The sequence below is a fragment of the Suncus etruscus genome, chromosome 11 (genome assembly GCF_024139225.1).
Source record: "Suncus etruscus isolate mSunEtr1 chromosome 11, mSunEtr1.pri.cur, whole genome shotgun sequence".
Classification (NCBI taxonomy): domain Eukaryota; kingdom Metazoa; phylum Chordata; class Mammalia; order Eulipotyphla; family Soricidae; genus Suncus; species Suncus etruscus.
Genome location: NC_064858.1, coordinates 35,187,837 through 35,206,763, shown reverse-complemented (window position 1 = coordinate 35,206,763; position 18,927 = coordinate 35,187,837). Strand labels below are relative to the sequence as shown.

At 46.2% G+C, this 18,927-nt stretch overlaps 1 protein-coding gene across 1 annotated transcript; it reads right to left on the bottom strand.

Annotated features, from left to right (window-relative positions):
* Positions 1 to 286: 286 nt before the first annotated feature.
* On the bottom strand, positions 287 to 18,927 carry HEBP1 (heme binding protein 1). The gene is made up of 4 exons (XM_049783333.1): positions 18,818 to 18,927; positions 11,879 to 12,017; positions 9,447 to 9,627; positions 287 to 496 (listed from the first exon to the last, which is right to left on the bottom strand). The coding sequence occupies exons 1-4, from the start codon at positions 18,893 to 18,895 to the stop codon at positions 325 to 327; spliced, it is 570 nt and encodes a 189-aa protein (XP_049639290.1). The 5' UTR covers positions 18,896 to 18,927; the 3' UTR covers positions 287 to 324.

The window sequence follows — 18,927 nt, the reverse complement described above, 5'->3', positions numbered from 1 at the left end:
ATTTTTATTTCCTGTTTCTTTTTTAGACAAAGCTCTTGTAAGAATCATAGTTGAAAGATCATGTACAAAACACATCCTCCCCTTCATAATAAAACACAAGGTTGCTTAAAATTTTTTTTTATTTATTTTTGTGACCCAGAGAACTGGGAACACATTGCTGAGGGTTCTCTGAAACAGCTGGAAGGAGCGGCCTTTGTTGGTTGTTGCTTGCCAATGGCCTCTGGCAGTGACTGGCTGTGCTGAACTTGCAGTTGGAGGAGATGGTCCTGCCTCCGAGCTTAGGGGATACAGCACCTGTGTCCAGAGCACTGGTGTAGGAACTACTCACAGCTTTACCAGCCAGACCTCATTGCGCCGTCCGTAGGGCTTCATGGGCGGGTCGTACCCAGTGCAGAAGTACATGTCACTGCGGAAGGTGGCAGAGCCCTCCAGCGCCGCACGTAGCTGAGCAGCCTGGGCTATATAGTCAGCCTCCTTGGCATAGCCACCGAACTGCCTGAGGCACAAGAACAAGAGGCTGGTTAACATTGAACTCATTTGTGGGATATTAAAAAAAAAAAAGATAGTATGGTAATAATATTCAAAGATAAGAGTCCACTAGGACAATGATAGTTGGAAATCATCACTCTGGACAAGAATTGGGTGCTTAAAAGGGGGAGGGAGGGTTGGGGGAGAGGGAAAGAGAGAGAGAGAGAGAAAGAGAGAGAGAGAGAGAATAAAATATCTGCCACAGAAGCAGGCAGGCAGTGGGAACATAGGGGGAAGATGGAGAGGGAAACTGAGGACACTGGTGGCAGGAAATGTCCACAGGTGAAGGGATGGGTGTTGGATACTATATGACTGAAACTCAATCATGGACAACTTTGTAAAAAAAAAAAAACAAAACAATTAAAAAGTCAGAAAAAAGAAAGGGCATAAGCTCCTTAAGAGGTGAGCCACTTCTCTTGTGTTCCTGCTAATAGTTTTAGACCTTTCACTTCTGAAGGTGGGGAGCGGGGTCTGGTCCCTGGGAGCCTGTGAAGCTCATCTGTTAACTGAAGTTCAGTTCCCTCCTCACCAGATGTTGCTCTGAGCAGGTAGCAAGAGACAGGGAAAATACTAAGGTGGCCACAAGTTAGAGGCTTCCCCTTCCTTCAGAAATTCCAACAGGAGGTGGCAGGCAGTGCCAGCCTGCTCTCTGCCCTCTGTGGCTTGTGCAGCTTCTCTGCCCTGTCTTTGGTTGGGGATAAGCATCAGGCTGAGTTTGGCTGGGGCTGGCACTACTTATTCTGCCACAGCTAAGCAACAGGGATAGGAGAGCAGTTTGGTTAAAAAAACAAAACAAAACAAAAACCAACAACCATGGAACTGGAGACTGGAGAGGTAGAACAGTATGTAGGGTACTTGCCATGTACATGAATGATCTGGGTTCAATCCCTGGTATCTCCCTGAACCCCACCAGAAATGAGCACAGAGCGAGGAGTAAATCCTGAGCAATACTGAGTAACCAAAACCAAAATAAAAAAAAAAAAACGAAAACCAAAACCCCCAAAATTGAAAACCCCGGAACTATGGCTGCAGAGAGATAAAAAAAAATGGGCATTGTGTGTTTCATATGCATGAGGCCTACGTCCAGTTCTTAGCACCACATGGTCTATTGAGTATGTGTTGCAACTCGCAAGCACTGAGCAGGCAGTAACTCCTGAGCACTGTTGAGTGTGGCCCAAAACCCACACACAAAACACCTAAAGACCAACAAAGAAATACAAAACTAGGGGCTAGAGCAATAGCATAGAAGCTAAGGCACTTGTCTTGCATGAAGCCAACCTGGGTTCTGTTTCTATCCCTGGCATCCCATATGGTTCCCTGAGCCTGCCAGGTATAATTTCTGAGTGCTGAACCAGGAGAAAGCCCTAAGCACCACTGGATATGACCTCTCAAACAAATAAACAAAGAAAGAAACAAAGCTAGAATTTTGATGAATTCATGATAATAGTATATATTAGTGCTGAATGAAAATGCTGCAACCTTATATATGTAAAATAGATAATGTACTGAAAAACCAAACAAAGACACTGAGCTGTGGAAGGGAAGTCTATTGTCTGGAGTAGCCTGCCCCAGATAAAGAAGCTTTTTTAACCCACCCCTTCTCTCTCTCCAGTCACAGAAGCTTTCTTTTTTCTCATCAGGAGAGAGACTTTTCCTACAGCAGGCTTTTCTTCTGGTGGCAGAAAGTGGGAGAGAGAAGCACTGAAGCCTGTCTTCCCAAGAATATTCTCTTCTTACTTCATCTGCCTACATGCCAAACTTCATCCTGTGGCCTATCCCTAAATAGCCCACTCAAAATCTGGGCTATATGCAAAATCTTTATTAGAGTCAAATGCAGCCCAATTCCTAATGAGCCTTATGACTCAAAAATCTAAACCCACACCAGGCCAAGATTAGGTCCAAATGCATTATTTTTGGTGGGGTTCTCTGACTCACGCTTTGCTCTTTTATAACTGGTTAGTCACGCTCACTAAGCATCCTGTGTGTTGATTACAGGGTTATTGATGTAAAAACACCCGGGATTTCATCTTGAAGGGATTGCTCGTTTTAATGTCTAGAGTAGACAGTAGCTACAGAACGTAAAAGCTGGGGTCCATTTGGAAGAAAGCGTTTGAATCTTCAAACGCTCAGAAGATGTATTAGAGGGCAGATGCAGAAAGGTGAGTTTGAGGTTTACTGAGGTCCAAAGAGAGGTCTTGGATTAGCAGAGAATGAATATTACTAAGGAAGTGATTTTTCCAGCAAGAAAAGCCTGTAAGATATTGGACTCAAGGGTAGTCTTGGGGCCAGTGAACCCAGGACTTACGCTCCTCTGCATATGCCCATGTGCTTTGAGGTGTTGCCTCTCTCCAGTCCTGGAATTATTTCTGAAGATCCTTCCAACAGGGGAAAATGACTCAAATACCAGAACTGGGGTGAGTGTAGGTGCTCTCACTGGTCCTCCCAGGCTGTGGCATGGAGTTGCTCCTTGTGCAAGAGGTGGGATATTGGGGGGAGGTTGGCTCTGCAGTATTGGGATTCCCCCAAAGGAGTGGCTCTTTTTTGGGGGGGGGAGGGGTCATACCTGGCAGTGCTCAGGGGTTACTCCTGGCTCTATGCTCAGAAATTGCCCCTGGCAGGCTCATCCATATAGGATGCTGGGGTTCGAACCACCATCCTTTTGCATGTAAGGCAAATGCCCTACCTCCATGCTATCTCTCCGGCCCAAAGGAATAGCTCTTACATGTCTTTATTCACCAGCAAAAGAGAGAGAGAAGACATGAGCACACCTGGCTGACAGTCTGGGGCAACTGATTATTCTTAGCTGGGATAGCAGGAGAGGGGGTCCTTTCTCTGTGACTGGGAAGGATTATCCAGATCCCTAGAGAAAGGAACATGTAAAGCACTCAGCTAGGTGTGTGTTATGACTCAGTTCATGGCACAATGCAGCGAGGACTGAGCACCAGACATTCAGAGCCCCTAAGAGGAAACCGAGGAAGTGTCATAAACACTAAAACTGACACCACACACCCTGACACCATTCATCACACAACCAGACATGACCAGACTCTCCAACACACATTCTGACTTTACACACACACCCCCAACAGAATCACAAACTTAAATGCTGATATCACAAACATACACACTGATGTGACTGCACACATGTGCATCCTGAACAACCACACACACACACACACACATCCTGACAATCCCATGCACAGCACAAACCAACATGGTCCCATACATTCCAACTGCTGCACAGCCCTGACACAGGAAGTGGTGTCTGGTGCCTCAGTTTCCCAGTAGGCCTCATAGGATGCCCCCACTCCTCTCGCTCCCTGAAGTCCCCAGCACAGGAATGTATCCTTCAGGCTGAGTCAAGGGCCTTGAGCTCCTCAAAGGCAGTACCCCCAAGTGCCACATGGCAGTTCTGGGCCCCGCATGAGATGCCCCCTCCAGGCCCTGCAAGTTAATGGCTCACAAGACCTATTACCATGGCAACTAGGGCCATAGGCTCAGGATTTTAGAAATGCAGAAGAAAGCATCTACAAAGGGGGTGAGGAAGGTGATGTGAGCATGCAGGGGTCATAGTGCCAGAATGTGTCAAAGGGGGTAGGGGCTGTGGGCATGCAGTCAGGGAGTGGGGAATGGGAGGTTCCTCTACTCAGTGGACTTTCCAGAACATTCTGGAAAGTCCATTGGGCAGAGTAACTTGACTGAAGGCTCATGGGAGGTAAAGTAAAGATGCCAGAGAATAGGACACCCCCAGCCCCAGGACACTGGCTCCTCTATCCCGTAGGACTGGAGGGGGCAGGACACTTTGAGTAACTTTGTGGGGTAATGAAGCACTAGGAGCAACCCAGAGAGAATGTGAGGAGCCTGACAGAGCAGGAGGTGCTGGGAATGATTCATTACTGGGTCTCCAGCAGTCTGCAGCCAACAACAGGCCCCAGGTCCTGTCCACAGAGAGCTCTGGAAAGCGGAAAAAGGTACAGTGAGGGATGAAAGGATGAATGGATATGTATATGGATGTGCATGCATCTGAGTGCTTTCATGTAATGTATCTCTGTGTATATATGAAATGTGTGTATTTATGTATGTATATGTGTGTGAGGGGGTGTCACTGATTACTTCCAGACCAGGGGGAACTTGCAACAATGGATAGAAAGGTGAGGACAAAATGATTTTATTAAGCTTTGCTGACAAGTGATACCTGGAGGCCCCAAACCAAGTCCCCAGGCCCTTCTCAGGTGATGACTGACTAGAGCTTTGGTCCAAGTCCCATGGAGTTTACAGTTTGGGTGACCCGAGGGGCCATGTTGAGGGCTGGTGGGAATAAAAGCTAAGTCTGAAGGGGCAGAAGTGCTAGAAACAATGAGGAGATCGAGGTGAGTCTCTTACCACCTGACATCTGTTTCCCCAGTAAGATGCCTGATGCAGGAATAGAAATGATTGGAAATGCCACTACTGAGCTGTGGAACAACAGTTCCAGAATATCTCCCAAGAGCAGAGGTGCCTTGCCACTGCTCTCTCTCCCCTAAACAATCCGCACGAGTAAGTGATCAGCACACAGGAATTGAATTCATTCAAGTGAACGAATGGATCTGTCAGTGGGTCTCCTCATTCCACTGCTAAAAGGCTTTCAAGAGCTAGATGGAATCAGGTCAGAAATTGATATAAAACTATGGGAGGAGACCAGGCTCTTTAGGACTTTAAGCAGAGAGAAGTACAGGGAAGGTCAGACCTCAGACCATGCACCACTCACTCAATTCACTCCATCATGACTTTAATTGAACACAGGCTCAGAAATGGGAAAATGGCACATGAATCCTTTGGAGGGAGACAATCATGAATACACGAGTGAGTGGACATGTTGCTGGTAGGTGAAATGCAGAACAAAGGAGATGTGATGGGAATAGAAAAGAGCAGGGTGCTGCTTTGACAGACTGTTCAGCAAAGCCACAGAGGTTGCACTGCTGAGAGAAAAAGAGATAGAGAGAGAGAGAGAGAGAGAGAGAGAGAGAGAAGAGAGGAGAGAAGGGGGAGGGGAGAGGAAGTGGGGAGTGGAGAGGGGAGAGAGAAGAGAGGAGAGAGAGGAGATAGAGAAGAGAGGGAGAGAAGAAGAGAGAGAGAGAGAGAACGAGAATGAGAACGAGAACGCAGCATCAGCCCAGCAGATGGCAGCTCTGTTGCAGACTTAGGTTCTCCAGTTCTCCAGGCCTTGGCAAGCACAGATTTACAGATTTACATGGACACTGGGGCCAACAGTATAAAAGTGAGCCTGATTGGGGTAAAGGTTTGGAGATGGTACACTGACAGTGCCCAGTGTTTGCCCTGTCTGTGCCAGGCTGTTTACCATGCCACATTTTTCCTTGGTGATAACCAGGGGCTCAACACTCTTAGATGGGGAAACAGGCATTGGGAAGGAATGGGCTTGGGAAGTAGGCCACTGATCACTCTGCTCAGACATGTCTTAAGAGCAACAAGTTCTCTTGAAAGGCTCAACACCCTTATTCCCCCAAGGTAGAAATGGGGCTCTGGCTTTCAAATTTCCCATAGCTGTTCTTAATTCAGAGGTACTGAAAGGCACCTTTGACTTGCAGCGACACCAAGTGTTTAACTGAGGAATGGCCACATATAGGCATCCATTGAAAATGTAAAAACAAAAACAAAAAATACTAGCTGAGAGTCACAGTTGTGGATTTAGATTTTAGGGACAGAGGAGCTGTAGTCATAGGACCAGGTAAGGCATTTGCCTTGAACAAAATCAGCCTGGGTTTGCTTCTAGGCATCACATATAGTCCTCAGAGCACCACCAGGAGGGATCCCCAAGTGCTACAGAATCAGGACCCTGAGCACCTCCAGGTGTGGACCTCTCACCCACCCACCAAAAAAAGTAGATTTCTGGGACTGAAAAGAAAGTGTCACTCACCTGGCCTTACTGGTACCCATTGGGAGGTGCCCATTCCTATGATAAGAGAATCAGGTTCCTTAGAGAAATGCCTGATTCTGGCTTTAGTGCAAGAAAATGTCAAGATGTACTTGAAACATCTTTTCAAGAAGGAAGAAATCATGTCTAAAGAACTAAAGAAATTGCAACTACATACATTTTAAAAAAGTCTTTGGCAGTCCCACTGAAATTATTTTGGGAGGTTCCTGAGCAGCTCTTAGGGGCCCTTTTGGCTATTCTCAGTCAACTAGGTCAGTGGTTCAACTCAAGGATCAGAGGATAATACATTCTCAGGTCCTGCAGAGACAGAGATATTCTAAGTCAGCTCAGCAGTGCTCAGGGGTGTCTCTAGGGCTATATCCAGTATAGAGAGACTAGTATTTGGGAGACCAGGAAGTTAGGGAGATTGAACCAGGGTTGGCTACGTGAAAGGCATGTGGCTTAATCCCTGTGCTATCTTTGTGGCCTTACACTAAAATATTAATCAGTGAAAGAATACACTGTCTGGAATCCACCTAAATGTAGCATGGGGGTAGGCAGCAGTGGACATTGTAGAAGTGATCCCTAAGTATAGAGCCAGGAGTAACCCCTGAACATACCCCCGACTACAAAGTTACGGTATTTTCTGGCGTATAAGACGACTTTTGAAACAAAAAAAGCCAACCAAAAATCAGGGGTCATCTTATACACCGAGTATATCCAGAAAAAACATTTCGATATGTTGCTAAATGAAAATCGTCTGGATATTGCCACAAAACAAAATTTCCAACTCAATCCTGCACCAATCACTGCCAGACTGCTTGGACTGCCTCTCTAACTCAGCCAACCCAAGCAGGCTTTTTATGCAGGCAAATTAGACAATGTTCTGGACCCGAATCTACACTGTAAAAAGTCTGCTCAGATTGGCCAGGGTCAGAGAGGAAGTCTATTACAGTATAACCTTTGACCCTTTGCTTGTTGTGATTGGCTCACTGTGGTACAAACAGTTGCAGCACAGGAACTGTTCTGTCTTACACAGCAAATATAGGCCTAAACCTATGTTTTAACTGTAAAATTAGGGGGTCGTCTTATATGCTGGGTCATCGTATATGCCAGAAAATATGGTAGAAACAAAGGCAAGAAATGTGCTGATGCATTCATCTGGATCTTGAACAAGAGGATGAAAGTTGAGCTCTGTCTGTTTGTGATTTTATGTGAACTGACTTAATTATATCAACTTTATTTCTGTAGAAATGGCAAAGGGAGGAAATCTTAAATGAAATCTACCATGGGTCAAGCAATTGACAAACAGTATCTTAATAAACATGGTCATCCAAGGGGCAGATCTGTCGCCAGCACTTAGTAGTTGGAGAAAGTAAGTTATAAAAAAAGACAGTGACTTTCCATAAAACATCTTGCTACTAAGCTGCACAGCTGATATGCAAACCCCAAGCCACTTCCCTTACCTTTCTGCCTCCCTGCCTTCCAGATTCTGGGAGAGTGAGAAAGCTGGAGACCAGAAGGTGAACCAGCAGGCATACACAGTGGAGCTCAATATCAGACAAAGGTGAGATCAGGACCTTTTAGATCTCATACAAAGCCCCTAGAGGGCCCCTTTACATACTGACCAAGGTGCCTCGCTAACCCACAGTAGTTCTGGCTTGGGAAAATACATTCTTTAATAAGCGCTCTGCAGCGCAAGCTCTAACATATGGAAGGACCCTGAGCTCCAGGTGAATGGCCAGGGTGTAGTACATGCTCTGTCCTCTCGGGGGCACTACAGCACCAGGTCTGCGTTTACCAGGCAGACAAACTTCCCACCTCATTCCCATGAGTTACTTCCAGGGAAAGCTGTACCTTCAAAAGTGCAGAAATGTTTCAGGGCAGCCAAGGAGATAAGTTTAGAGGCCCCTGGGTGGGGACACTCTTTTATTTTTTATTTTATAATATTTTATATATTTTATTTGTGGATTTATTTTTTATGAATTTGTTCCCCCACCAAAGTTACTACTGGGAAATCCATTCTCAGGTGTGCGTGGATTGTGCCCCAGTAAGATTTTAATAAACCGGGTCACTGATAATTTAGGAGACCCTCAGGAGAGGGTGGAATCCAAAGACTATAAACAGGCAACAGTTAGCATCTGCTCTCTGAAAATGATGTCCCTAGTCCCCAACATGAAGTCCTGGAAATGGGGTCGGAAGGACAGTGGGGTGTACAGAGCATTCTGCTCAAAGTAACACAAGCCGAGAGCAATGAAGAGCATTCTAGTCTGGCCCCCACAGAGGCAACCCTGATCCTTCCCAGGATATTTGTTGCCACAAATTCATTGGTCTCATTACCACTGGTTCTCAAAACAGTGGGGCATGCCTCCCAGGGCGGGGGGGGGGGGGGGCGAGAGGCTCTGTAAAGAGGGACACTTTTGACCTCGGCAAACACTGTCATAACAAGCTAAGCCCCGTGTTGATGTCTTTGTATGTCTCTGGAGCTGAGAGTTGCTGTGTCCTGCTTCAAATCCGCTTGGGAAAGCTATGCATTGCAAAACGAGCGCATTGTAGCCATTAATCCAGACATCACCTCTAATTAAAAAATCAGCTCAAATTATTTTATATATTTTTGTTTTGCAGGTTAAAGTTTCTTTTTTTTTTAATCATGATACTATTTATAGTCGCGCAGGGGAGGCACGAAAAATGTTTTCTTCTTCCTAGGGGGGCATGACAGAAAATAATTGAGAAGCCCTACATTAGACCAAGCTGGTATCTGAACCTCCCTAAACCAGCTAATATGCGGGGCTCTGCTGGGCCAGAAGGGATCTCCTTCTGTAACCATAGTCATTCTGCCAAATGGTGGTGCTTCTGTGCAGATGTTGTGCAAAGGTTTGCAGGCTATTGGCTAAAACTCAGAGAGACAGACACAACTCAGGATTTCTTTAGCCAAACCCATCAGTAGTGTGCATGCATGTACTCCCAGAAGTGGGTGAGGGGTACAGGAACTCCTCGGGTTCCTCACCTGGAATAAACGGTGATGCCGCCCCTTTCTTCGATCTTGACCTGGTCATCGCTGGGTACTGGTGGGTTGTCTTGGAACTGGTTTGGGATCCTGAACCAGACTTTCAATTTCTTCTGCAGGGAGTCGTCTCCAGCAGGGAAGACAGCGAAAGAAATGGGCACTGTCATGCCCATGCCGATTCCTGCGTGGGGAACCCAGACAGTGGGACTGGGACCAGAGACGCTCTCCCGTGGGAGGCACTGTCCCTGTGCCTCACATCCTGATGGATGCCCAAGCCAGCAAGGCATAAGATATTACAAATACACAGACATGCATGAAGCACCCACGGTATACCCTGTGAGGCAGGAGAGTCAGGATTCAAGATACAACTGTGACAGAAAGGTGAGATGGCTCACAGGTTGGGGTGCATGCTTAGCATGTGAGGTGTCTATTTTTAAACTAGGGCATTGTCATGGAGCATTCAGGAGAACCCCTGTGTGTGTGTCCCCAGACAAACAAAAATTATCTAGAATCTATTTCCTATCTAAATATAAATTTTAAGAAAACAGCCAAAATATCAAAAGGTTATAGGATGAACATTATGAAAGCTGAGAGCCTATATGTGTTCAAATCTGGGACACTTTAAATGCCTCTTTAAAAATAAACCCGAAGAAATACACTGAGAAGACAACATTAGACAAAGGAATTGGGGTGCTGGAGCAATATAACATCAGGTGGGGTACATGCATTTCATGAGGCCAATGTAGATTTGATCCCCACCATGCCATATGGTTCTCTGAGCTGGCCAGGAGCAGTCCCTGTTCACAGAGCCAGCCTGTCCCGAGGAGAGCTGGGTGTGCCCCTCTCGCAACAAATACAAAATATAAATATAAAATAAAAGAAAGAAGGATTTTGTGGGGGGGGATGTCTATTCTTTCATGGGTATGAGAATTTACACCTTTTTAAAAAGTGAGAGGCCAGTCTGAGGAAGGAAATGTTTTATTCTACTGGGTTTGCTGTGAGTCTTAAGTGCTATTGGACTTAGGGAGCTTCTTAAAAGTAGTCTTATTTATTTGCTGGGCTGAGATCTGATTGGTTCTATGAAGTGATTTCTGGAGCAGGCATCATCTGCTTAGCTCTAGCATATAGAAAGGATATATACGGGGACACTGCAGAGTCAGAAAGAGGCTGGGCCAGAGGAATCTGAAGGAGAAACATTTCTCAGAGGGACAGTACAATGGGTCAGGTGCTTGTCTTACACACATCTGATCCTGGTTCAATTCTAGCACCCCATATGGTTTCCTGAGCATTCCCCTAAATACAGAGCCAGGAGTAAGTCCTGAGCACAGCTGAGTGTGGCCCCCAAATAAAAACAAAAGACATCATTTAGGGCAAGAGTGATAGTACAGTGGGACATTTGCCTTGTATGAGGCTGACCCATGTTCAATCCCTGGCATCCTGTATGGTTTCCTGAGCATCACCAAGGGTGACTCCTAAGTGCAGAGTCAGGAGTGTGAGCATCACTGGGTATGACTAAAAACCAAAGTGAAACAAAGCAAAGCAACCAGGGCTGGAGAAGTGGTACTAGAGGTAAGGCGTCTGCCTTGCAAGCACTAGCCTACGACGGACCTTGGTTCAATCCCCCAGCGTCCCATATAGTCCCCCCAAGCCAGGGGCGATTTCTAAGCACATAGCCAGGAGTAATCCCTGAGTGTCAAATGGGTGGCACCCCTTCCCCCCAAAAAAACCCAAAAACAAAACCCCAAAAGAACAAAGCAATCAAAGAAAGACATAATTTCAGATCCATCCAGTGGTGGTGGAGCTGACGCTGCAGATTTTCTGATTGGGGACACCAAGTGGCAGGTTTGAAGTCCCACTTTGAGGAGAGGCTGAAATTGCCATTAGTCCAGGTGTCCAGCCTTCAGGGCTCCCCCTCCCCCAATCCTGTGTCTGGTTTATAGTTCAATTCCTGTCTGGAACTGTCTCTCAGCCTCTGATGGGGTGGAAGATTCTGTGTGCAGGCATGATGCCATCCACCATTGCTCCGCTTTCTTGCATCAGCTACAGCTACTTACCTGGAGCAGGGGTGTCACTCTGAATCTTCAGATCTGTCATTTGTGCAGGAGAAGGGTCCCTGCAGCCAGTCACAGCTGAGGAACTCTCAGCCACTGCTCATCAGATTTTTCCATCCTGCAGCAGGAGTGACCAGGCAGGGGCTGGTCTGGCACCCTGGATAGACTTAACCCAGCTCACCATTCCAAAGACTCCAGTGGTTAAAAGCAGGGTTTAAAGCACACATTGAGGTCTGTGATTCAGGCCTGGAATGAAGCCTGAGGTCAATACCATTCAGTGGAGAAACCTCAGCTTAGCATCCCTAGGTGGGGTCAGACCTGGGGCCTCTCCATGTGCTTTCCCCAGTGAAGTGAGTTCTGGGGGCTGGGGGAAACACTCACCCTGATCGTTGGTGCCCCCCACATATTTCATGATCTTTGGCATCGCTTCCCGCAGAGCCTCGTCCACAGGCTTGTCAGTCACTTCCACTGTGGCAAACCTCCCACCTTCACACTCCCTCTCTTCATAGGAAACTTCTTCCTAAACACAGAGAAGACACACGCTGAAGAAGGCCAGGGATGAGGCTTCACATGCGGGAGCACTAGGTTCCATCCCTGACACCTGTCCTAAGTACCCATGGATTGACTGAGCACTGAGGTGGGAGTAGCCCGAGCACTGCTGGGTGTGAAGCAAAAACCAACTATCCAACTAACCAAATAAATAAATGAGAGGAGCCGGAAACTGTCACTGCTTATACTGATTGGATAGAAGAAAAAGACTCTGTGTTTTGTCACTAATGCAGAGATGGTGGAAAACCTACCGAGCTCATAGTCTCTGATAAAAGATGCTGCCTCCCCCCCCCCACTCCGTACATCATTCTCAGGGGGATATCAGAACAAAATGCGGAGATTTTTGGAGTTTTTGGAAATGAGAAATAAAAGAGAAACGAAAGCTTCAGTGGGACTGCTGAGGAAAATCTTCCCAAAAGGCAAGAAAAAGGGCCACCAGAGAAAAAAGAGCAAAGAAAAGAAAATCACTGGAGGATTGATTAAACCTGAAGTCCAGCATCAGGTCAATAGGATACCAGGAACAAATAATTGGGAAAGGGGGAAAGGAGGACTAGAATGCAGCCCATCAAACCCCACTCCCCAAATAGGGTTTTTTCCTTCAATCCATTTCACACAGTTGTGGACCAATTCTGCCTCATGCCCCTTAATGCTCAGCCATCTGTCCCTTCCCCATATTCACTCCCTAAATGGGTAGAGTTCACCCATCCAACAATTCTGAAGTCTCTGTCTTCTTCCTTCCTATATAAATCCACCAGAATGAATCATAGGGCACATTTATATTCCAGAAAATTCCATAAGGCAGTGTTTTCCAGACATAGTAAAAAAATAACAATAATAACACACATTCCATAACAAGAAATACATTTAAAAACATATATGTTTAGCACTTTGAATTGAGATGACCTTCAATGCTGACCTTGGTTCATGGAAGATCAATGTGTTTACTACACAAGAAGTAACCTCTCTAAGCCCAGTTCCATCCAGCACCATCCATTATTCCCTTTGTCTTGACTCACCCACCTCCTTCCCCTTTCCCTTCTGATAACCATTGAACAGTTCATTTGAAAAACTGAATTTGAAGGCCGGAGCAATAGCACAGGGTTAGGGCGTTTGCCTTGCATGCAGCCAACTCTGACGAACCAGGGTTCGATCCCCAGCATCCCATATGGTTCTCTGAGACTGTAAGGAGAGATTTCTGAGTGCTGATTCAAGAGTAACCCCTGAGCAACACCGGGTGTCCCCAAAACCAAAAAAACCCCAAAACTTTATGAATTTATTTTTTTAGAAATTTTATTTATTTATTTATTTATTTATTTATTTATTTGTTTGTTTGTTTGTTTGTTTTGGTTTTTGGGTCACACCCAGCAGTGCTCAGGGGTCATTCCTGGCTCCAGGCTCAGAAATTGCTCCTGGCAGGCACGGGGGACCATATGGGACGCCGGGATTCGAACCTATGACATCTGCATAAAAGGCAAACGCCTTACCTCCATGCTATCTCTCCGGCCCCATGAATTTATTATTATTATTTTTTTTTTAGTTTTTGGGCCACACCCGGCGGTGCTCAGGGGTTACTCCTGGCTGTCTGCTCAGAAATAGCTCCTGGCAGGCACGGGGGACCATATGGGACACCGGAATTCGAACCAACCACCTTTGGTCCTGGATTGGCTGCTTGCAAGGCAAACACCGCTGTGCTATCTCTCCGGGCCCATGAATTGATTTTTGATTCCCTTAGTTGACCCATTGGTTTCTCTGGATGACACAAATGAGTGGAAACATAATGTGTTGGCCATTTTCAGGCTGATTTCACTAGATACATCCCCTTTGTGTTGCAAATGATGTGGTGTTCTACTGTGAACACACCCAGACTTTCTCACAATAATACTTCACTACTGGGCATCATGATGTCTGATGCTTGCCCTCCCCCTCCTTCTTTCTATCCAGTTTCCTTCTACTTGGCCTGAGTTCAACTCCTTCTAGTCCCTACAAGAACTCATTGCTCCGAGAGGACTGAACTATCTGGTAATGGAATGCTAATACAATAGAGAATATCTGTAATCAAATCTTGTGGACATGCCCACAACCATGTGCTCAATAGATATAAATCAACCAAGGAGCTGCCTGTCTTCCTAATGGCTGTGACAAAAAGACATATGATCAATAAACAAGGCACTGTGGCTGGTCCAACAGACTTCCTGTTGTGGCTGAAATTAGCTCTCAAGGGAATGAGAGGAATCTCTGCAGGAAGCTAAGAGTGGAGGATAGCGAGCGATCTGTGGAATCTTACAATGCATACACACTTGGAGCTGGATCTATAGTACAGTAGGTAGAGCACTTTCTTTGCAAGTGGTCAACTGGGGTTCAATTCCTGGCATCCTATATGGTCCCATGAACTCACAGGAATTGATTCCTAGCACCACTAGATGTGACACAAAAGCAAAACAAAATTAAAATAAAAGCACACAGAATAAAATATTTTCTACTTGGAATATAAAAAGAGTGATTTCTTTTTTTTCAGTAATACAAAATTCCAAGAGGGTAGCAGGAAAAGGGAGAAATCTGGAAGCAAACCCAGAACTAGTGTTCCAGAAACTTCCTTCTTGTAGGATACAGGAAGAACAATGGGATGCTGTGGCCTTCAGTTATCGATCGCTTCCATAGAACCTTGAGGGCACACCAGCCTTGGGTCACTTACTCTTTCTGAGAACTCACCTGCGCCTGTAGCTGCAACTCCTTTGCATGTGCTATGTTTGAGATCCTCTAGACTGCTGGAGCCATGGAGGTTCAGCATTCTAAGTTGGCCTCATCTAAAGAGATGAGGTTGTACTCCACAACATGGCCACTAACTGGGGAGTCTGGAACCAGAATTCAGGCCCTCACATTCTAGTACAGGTTGCAAACCCATGATGATGGGATACAGTGTGAGAGTTTTATTTATTTTCAGAGTAAGCATCAGGAATGACATTCTTTAGCCATTTCATTGAGTACTTTTTTTTTTTTAATTTTTAATCTTTGGTTACTCAGAAATAGGGGGGTTAGATTTTCTTTTTCAATGCTGGGGATCAGCCCTGAGACCCCAACGACTGCTTGTGAGACATGTACTCTTCCACTGTGCCTCATCTCCAGCCCTGATGATCCTTCCTATATACTTGTCAAACCCTAGAATAGTTATATAATGTCACATGATGTCACTGCTTTACTTGCAAATGGAAAAAGCAATGACAGCTCTTGCTGGAGAAAGCCTGTGAAGTCTCTGCTTCGTTTTGCCTTCTGTTACTCAGCAGGGAGAAGCAGACTGTCCATGAGTGGATGGGAGAGACCATTAAAGAGAGGATGGTAGGGTAGACTTGCCAAAGGTCCTGGGACCCTTAGTCTTGTAAGGTAAAAGTATCTTTACCCCAAAAGTTGAAAGGTTAGCCATTCCTCTCCAGAAATACTCTCTGGGAGCTTTGATAAAGGAAGATTCTTCAAACGCTATTTTTTGTTTTGGGACCACACTGGTAATGCTCAGGCCGTACTCCTGGCTATGTACTCAGGGATCACTCGTAGTGGGGTTCAGTAGACCATCTGAGGTCGAGATGGAGATAGAAACCAGGTTGAAATGTTTAGGGAAAGTGCCCTATGCAGCGTACTATTGACCCGGGTTTAAACAGCTATCCCAAATGTATTTATTTTCTCTAACATAAATATGGGGCAACACACCTCAGAAGTTGTAGCATTCATGTCAACATAAAACTGTAATTAAAGGTACAGTAGGGCCCGGAGAGATAGCACAGCAGCGTTTGCCTTGCAAGCAGCCAATCCAGGACCAAAGGTGGTTGGTTCGAATCCCGGTGTCCCATATGGTCCCCCGTGCCTGCCAGGAACTATTTCTGAGCAGACAGCCAGGAGTAACCCCTGAGCACCGCCGGGTGTGACCCAAAAACCAAAAAAAAAAAAAAAAAAAAAAAAGGTACAGTAACTTGTACATAAAAAGGATATACCTTAAGAGTACTTAACCGGGCCCGGAGAGATAGCACAGCGGCATTTGCCTTGCAAGTAGCCAATCCAGGACCAAAGGTGGTTGGTTCAAATCCTGGTGTCCTATATGGTCCCCTGTGCCTGCCAGGAACTATTTCTGAGCAGACAGCCAGAGTAACCCCTGAGCACCGCCGGGTGTGACCCAAAAACAAAACAAAACAAAAAAAAACAAAAAAAAAAAGAGTACTTAACCATGTTACTTCAACTACAATTAAATCAAATGAAATAAAAATATAATTTGACAAATAAAAAACAAAACTGCGATCTAATACTCAAATAAATCACTTAGCTCCAATCTATAACAATGCTTTTGTTTTGTTTGGGCCATCCCCAGCAGTGCCAGGACTTTCTCCTGGCTCACCACTCAGATATCACTCCTGGAAGTTCTCAGGGGTGGTTGAGGGGGACCATATGGGATATTGGGATTGAATGTAGGTTGGCTGCATCAAGGAACATGCTCTTCCCATTGTACTATCTCTTCAGCCCCAAACATTTGTTTTTATTTTTTTGATAATATTTATCATTTTTTTTGTTTTGGGGCCACATTCAGTAGTGCTCAGGGGATACTCCTGGCTCTGCACTCAGAAATCACTCTTGGCAGGCTGGGGGGGTGGTGGCATAAGGGATGCTGGGAATCGAACCCAGGTCCCTCCTGGGTCAGCTGCATGCAAGGCAAAAATGTCCTACCATTGTGCTATTGATTCAGCCCTAAACATTTGATTTTTAAAACATGACAGTCATTTTATATTATGATCATTCATGTCTAACCTTAACAATGAATCTCCGCAGTCTGTTTAGGGTATTAAGTTCCACTGTACTGCTTCTCAGGCCCAAACTAATCAGTACAGGGTCCAAAGGCCTTGCACCTCCAATTGGAAATGATACAGTTTCTGCCTCCAGCCCAGGCACATGTTTTCCACAAGTTCCACCGGAGGTGAGTGTTGAATCAGGCCTAGTGCATGTGGTCTTACCATGACTTTGCACTTTCCAAACTGCTGAACAAACTTCTCTGTTGTGCTGACTGGACTCATTTAGTTGGAGAAATGGCTTGAAGTTTTTCAGCCTGAAATCAACCGTTTCTGTGGACCTCCAAAACAGCAGCCCCAAGGATAAGGCTGTTTATTTTTAAAAAAAATTTTTTGGGAGCCACACTCAGTGTTGTCCAGGGCTTACTCCTGGCTTTGTGGTCAGGGGTCACTCCTGGAGTTGCCTTGGGTTGAACCCAGCTCAGCGGCATCTGCTGTACTAGACTCCAGCCCCGAACAAGGCTGTTTATGTGGGTTCAGTTCATGACTTGATCCCAGATGAGCGACTGACACACACTTTGGGGAAGAACTGAATTGGGTGAGGTCACAAGAATCTGAATTTCGGGGCAATATTGATTGGTTCCCAAGGTTGATAGTACCTGTTGGGGACAGAGAGCAGGGCTCTCTCAGCCCATCTTGGATCTCATCAGTCGGTGTCCCTCATTTCTATCCCTGGTCTAGCTAACTGGAGGTTTTTGAACTGGTCGTCTGTGTCTCCCCCCCCCCCCCCCACACACACACCTTATGGCCTGGCCTGTACAAGTGCAGTCCATGCTGGTGAGATGAGAGTCGACAGGTACAGGGCTCTAGGGCATGGAAGTGTTTACACCAAAATATAGCTGGGGACGTGGTGTGATAACTTTTGTCCCTCATACCAGAAGTGTGATCCCATGATCCATGATCAGGAGAGCCAGTGGGGGCAGGGAGCTCAGCTACCCCAGCTCTAAGGGCCTGATCTCAGGATTTTATCATCTGGTGCCAGGCCTCTTACAGGCTGCAACCAATTGGATGGTGTTAGTACTGATATGAATTTGGGGGAGGATAGTGTTTCAGCTCTCCTTGCTCCCTGCTGTGCTAGACCCCTTGTACCCAGCGTTCCCCCTTTAGACCTTTGGACCTTTGATTATGCTCTTCTCTTTGTCAACCACTTAACACTCCCAGAGGCCCCACTACCCCCTGAAGATGTTTCCTAGGGGAAAGGCCCCATCTTCAATCACATCCAGCAGCCTGCCTTGCAATTATTTCTGTGCTCTCATCTGGAATCTTTCAAATGCAATCCTCCACCTGTGTGTATTTCTCTTTCTCTCTCTCTCTCTCTCTCTCTCTCTCTCTCTCTCTCTCTCTCTCTCTCTCTCTCTCTCTCTCTCTCTCTCTCTCTCTCTCTCTCTCTCTCTCTCTCTCTCTCTCTCTCTCTCTCTCTCTCTCTCTCTCTCTCTCTCTCTTTTTTTTGTTGGGAGTTTTGCAGCCACACTCAGGGACGTCCTGAGGCTTCTCCTGAATCTGTGTCCTGGGGTCATTCCATCACAGTTTACTTAGGTTCAAACTAGGGTCAGCTGCCTGCAAGAAAGTGCCTTAACTCCTGTACTCTGTAGCTTACAAGTGAAAGGTCAAACTGTGCTTAGCCAGTCTTCTCTGCAGCTGGGAGGGTCTCAGCAGACATTTGGGCATGTTTGCAATGTTGTGAACCCAATGTGAAGTGAACCCAAGCATGCAACAGGCGCTGTTTCCCTAAAGGGAATCTTCCGGGATCAGCTTCTCCTCTTTGCCCAGTTCCTCCTCCAGATTGAATGCTTGCCCTGGCTGCTTACTACCCTCCAAGGGCTGAGCAATTGGGGGGAGACAAGCTGCGACAAAAACCAGGAGGCGCATTTCTGATCGCTGCAGCTCAGAAGATGCTTTGCAGCCCCTCAGCACCCCCCTAAAGTCCTTAATAGCCCTGCCACCTTACCTTGCTCCCCGTGTTCAGGACCTGCCAAGGCCACGTCTCGACGCTCCCGAACAGCGAGTTCTTGATCATGCCCAACATGATGTCGCTGCAGGGTTCAATTGGCACCGACG

Bases quoted from the DNA above. Each gene is read 5' to 3' on its own strand.
- HEBP1 (XM_049783333.1), bottom strand. From the start codon at position 18,895: ATGTTGGGCATGATCAAGAACTCGCTGTTCGGGAGCGTCGAGACGTGG. The intron at 12,018-18,817 runs GTAAGGTGGCAG...CTCTGTGTTTAG, and splicing joins TCCTGAACACGGGGAGCAAG to GAAGAAGTTTCCTATGAAGA. The intron at 9,628-11,878 runs GTGAGTGTTTCC...TTCCCCACGCAG, and splicing joins GGGGGGCACCAACGATCAGG to GAATCGGCATGGGCATGACA.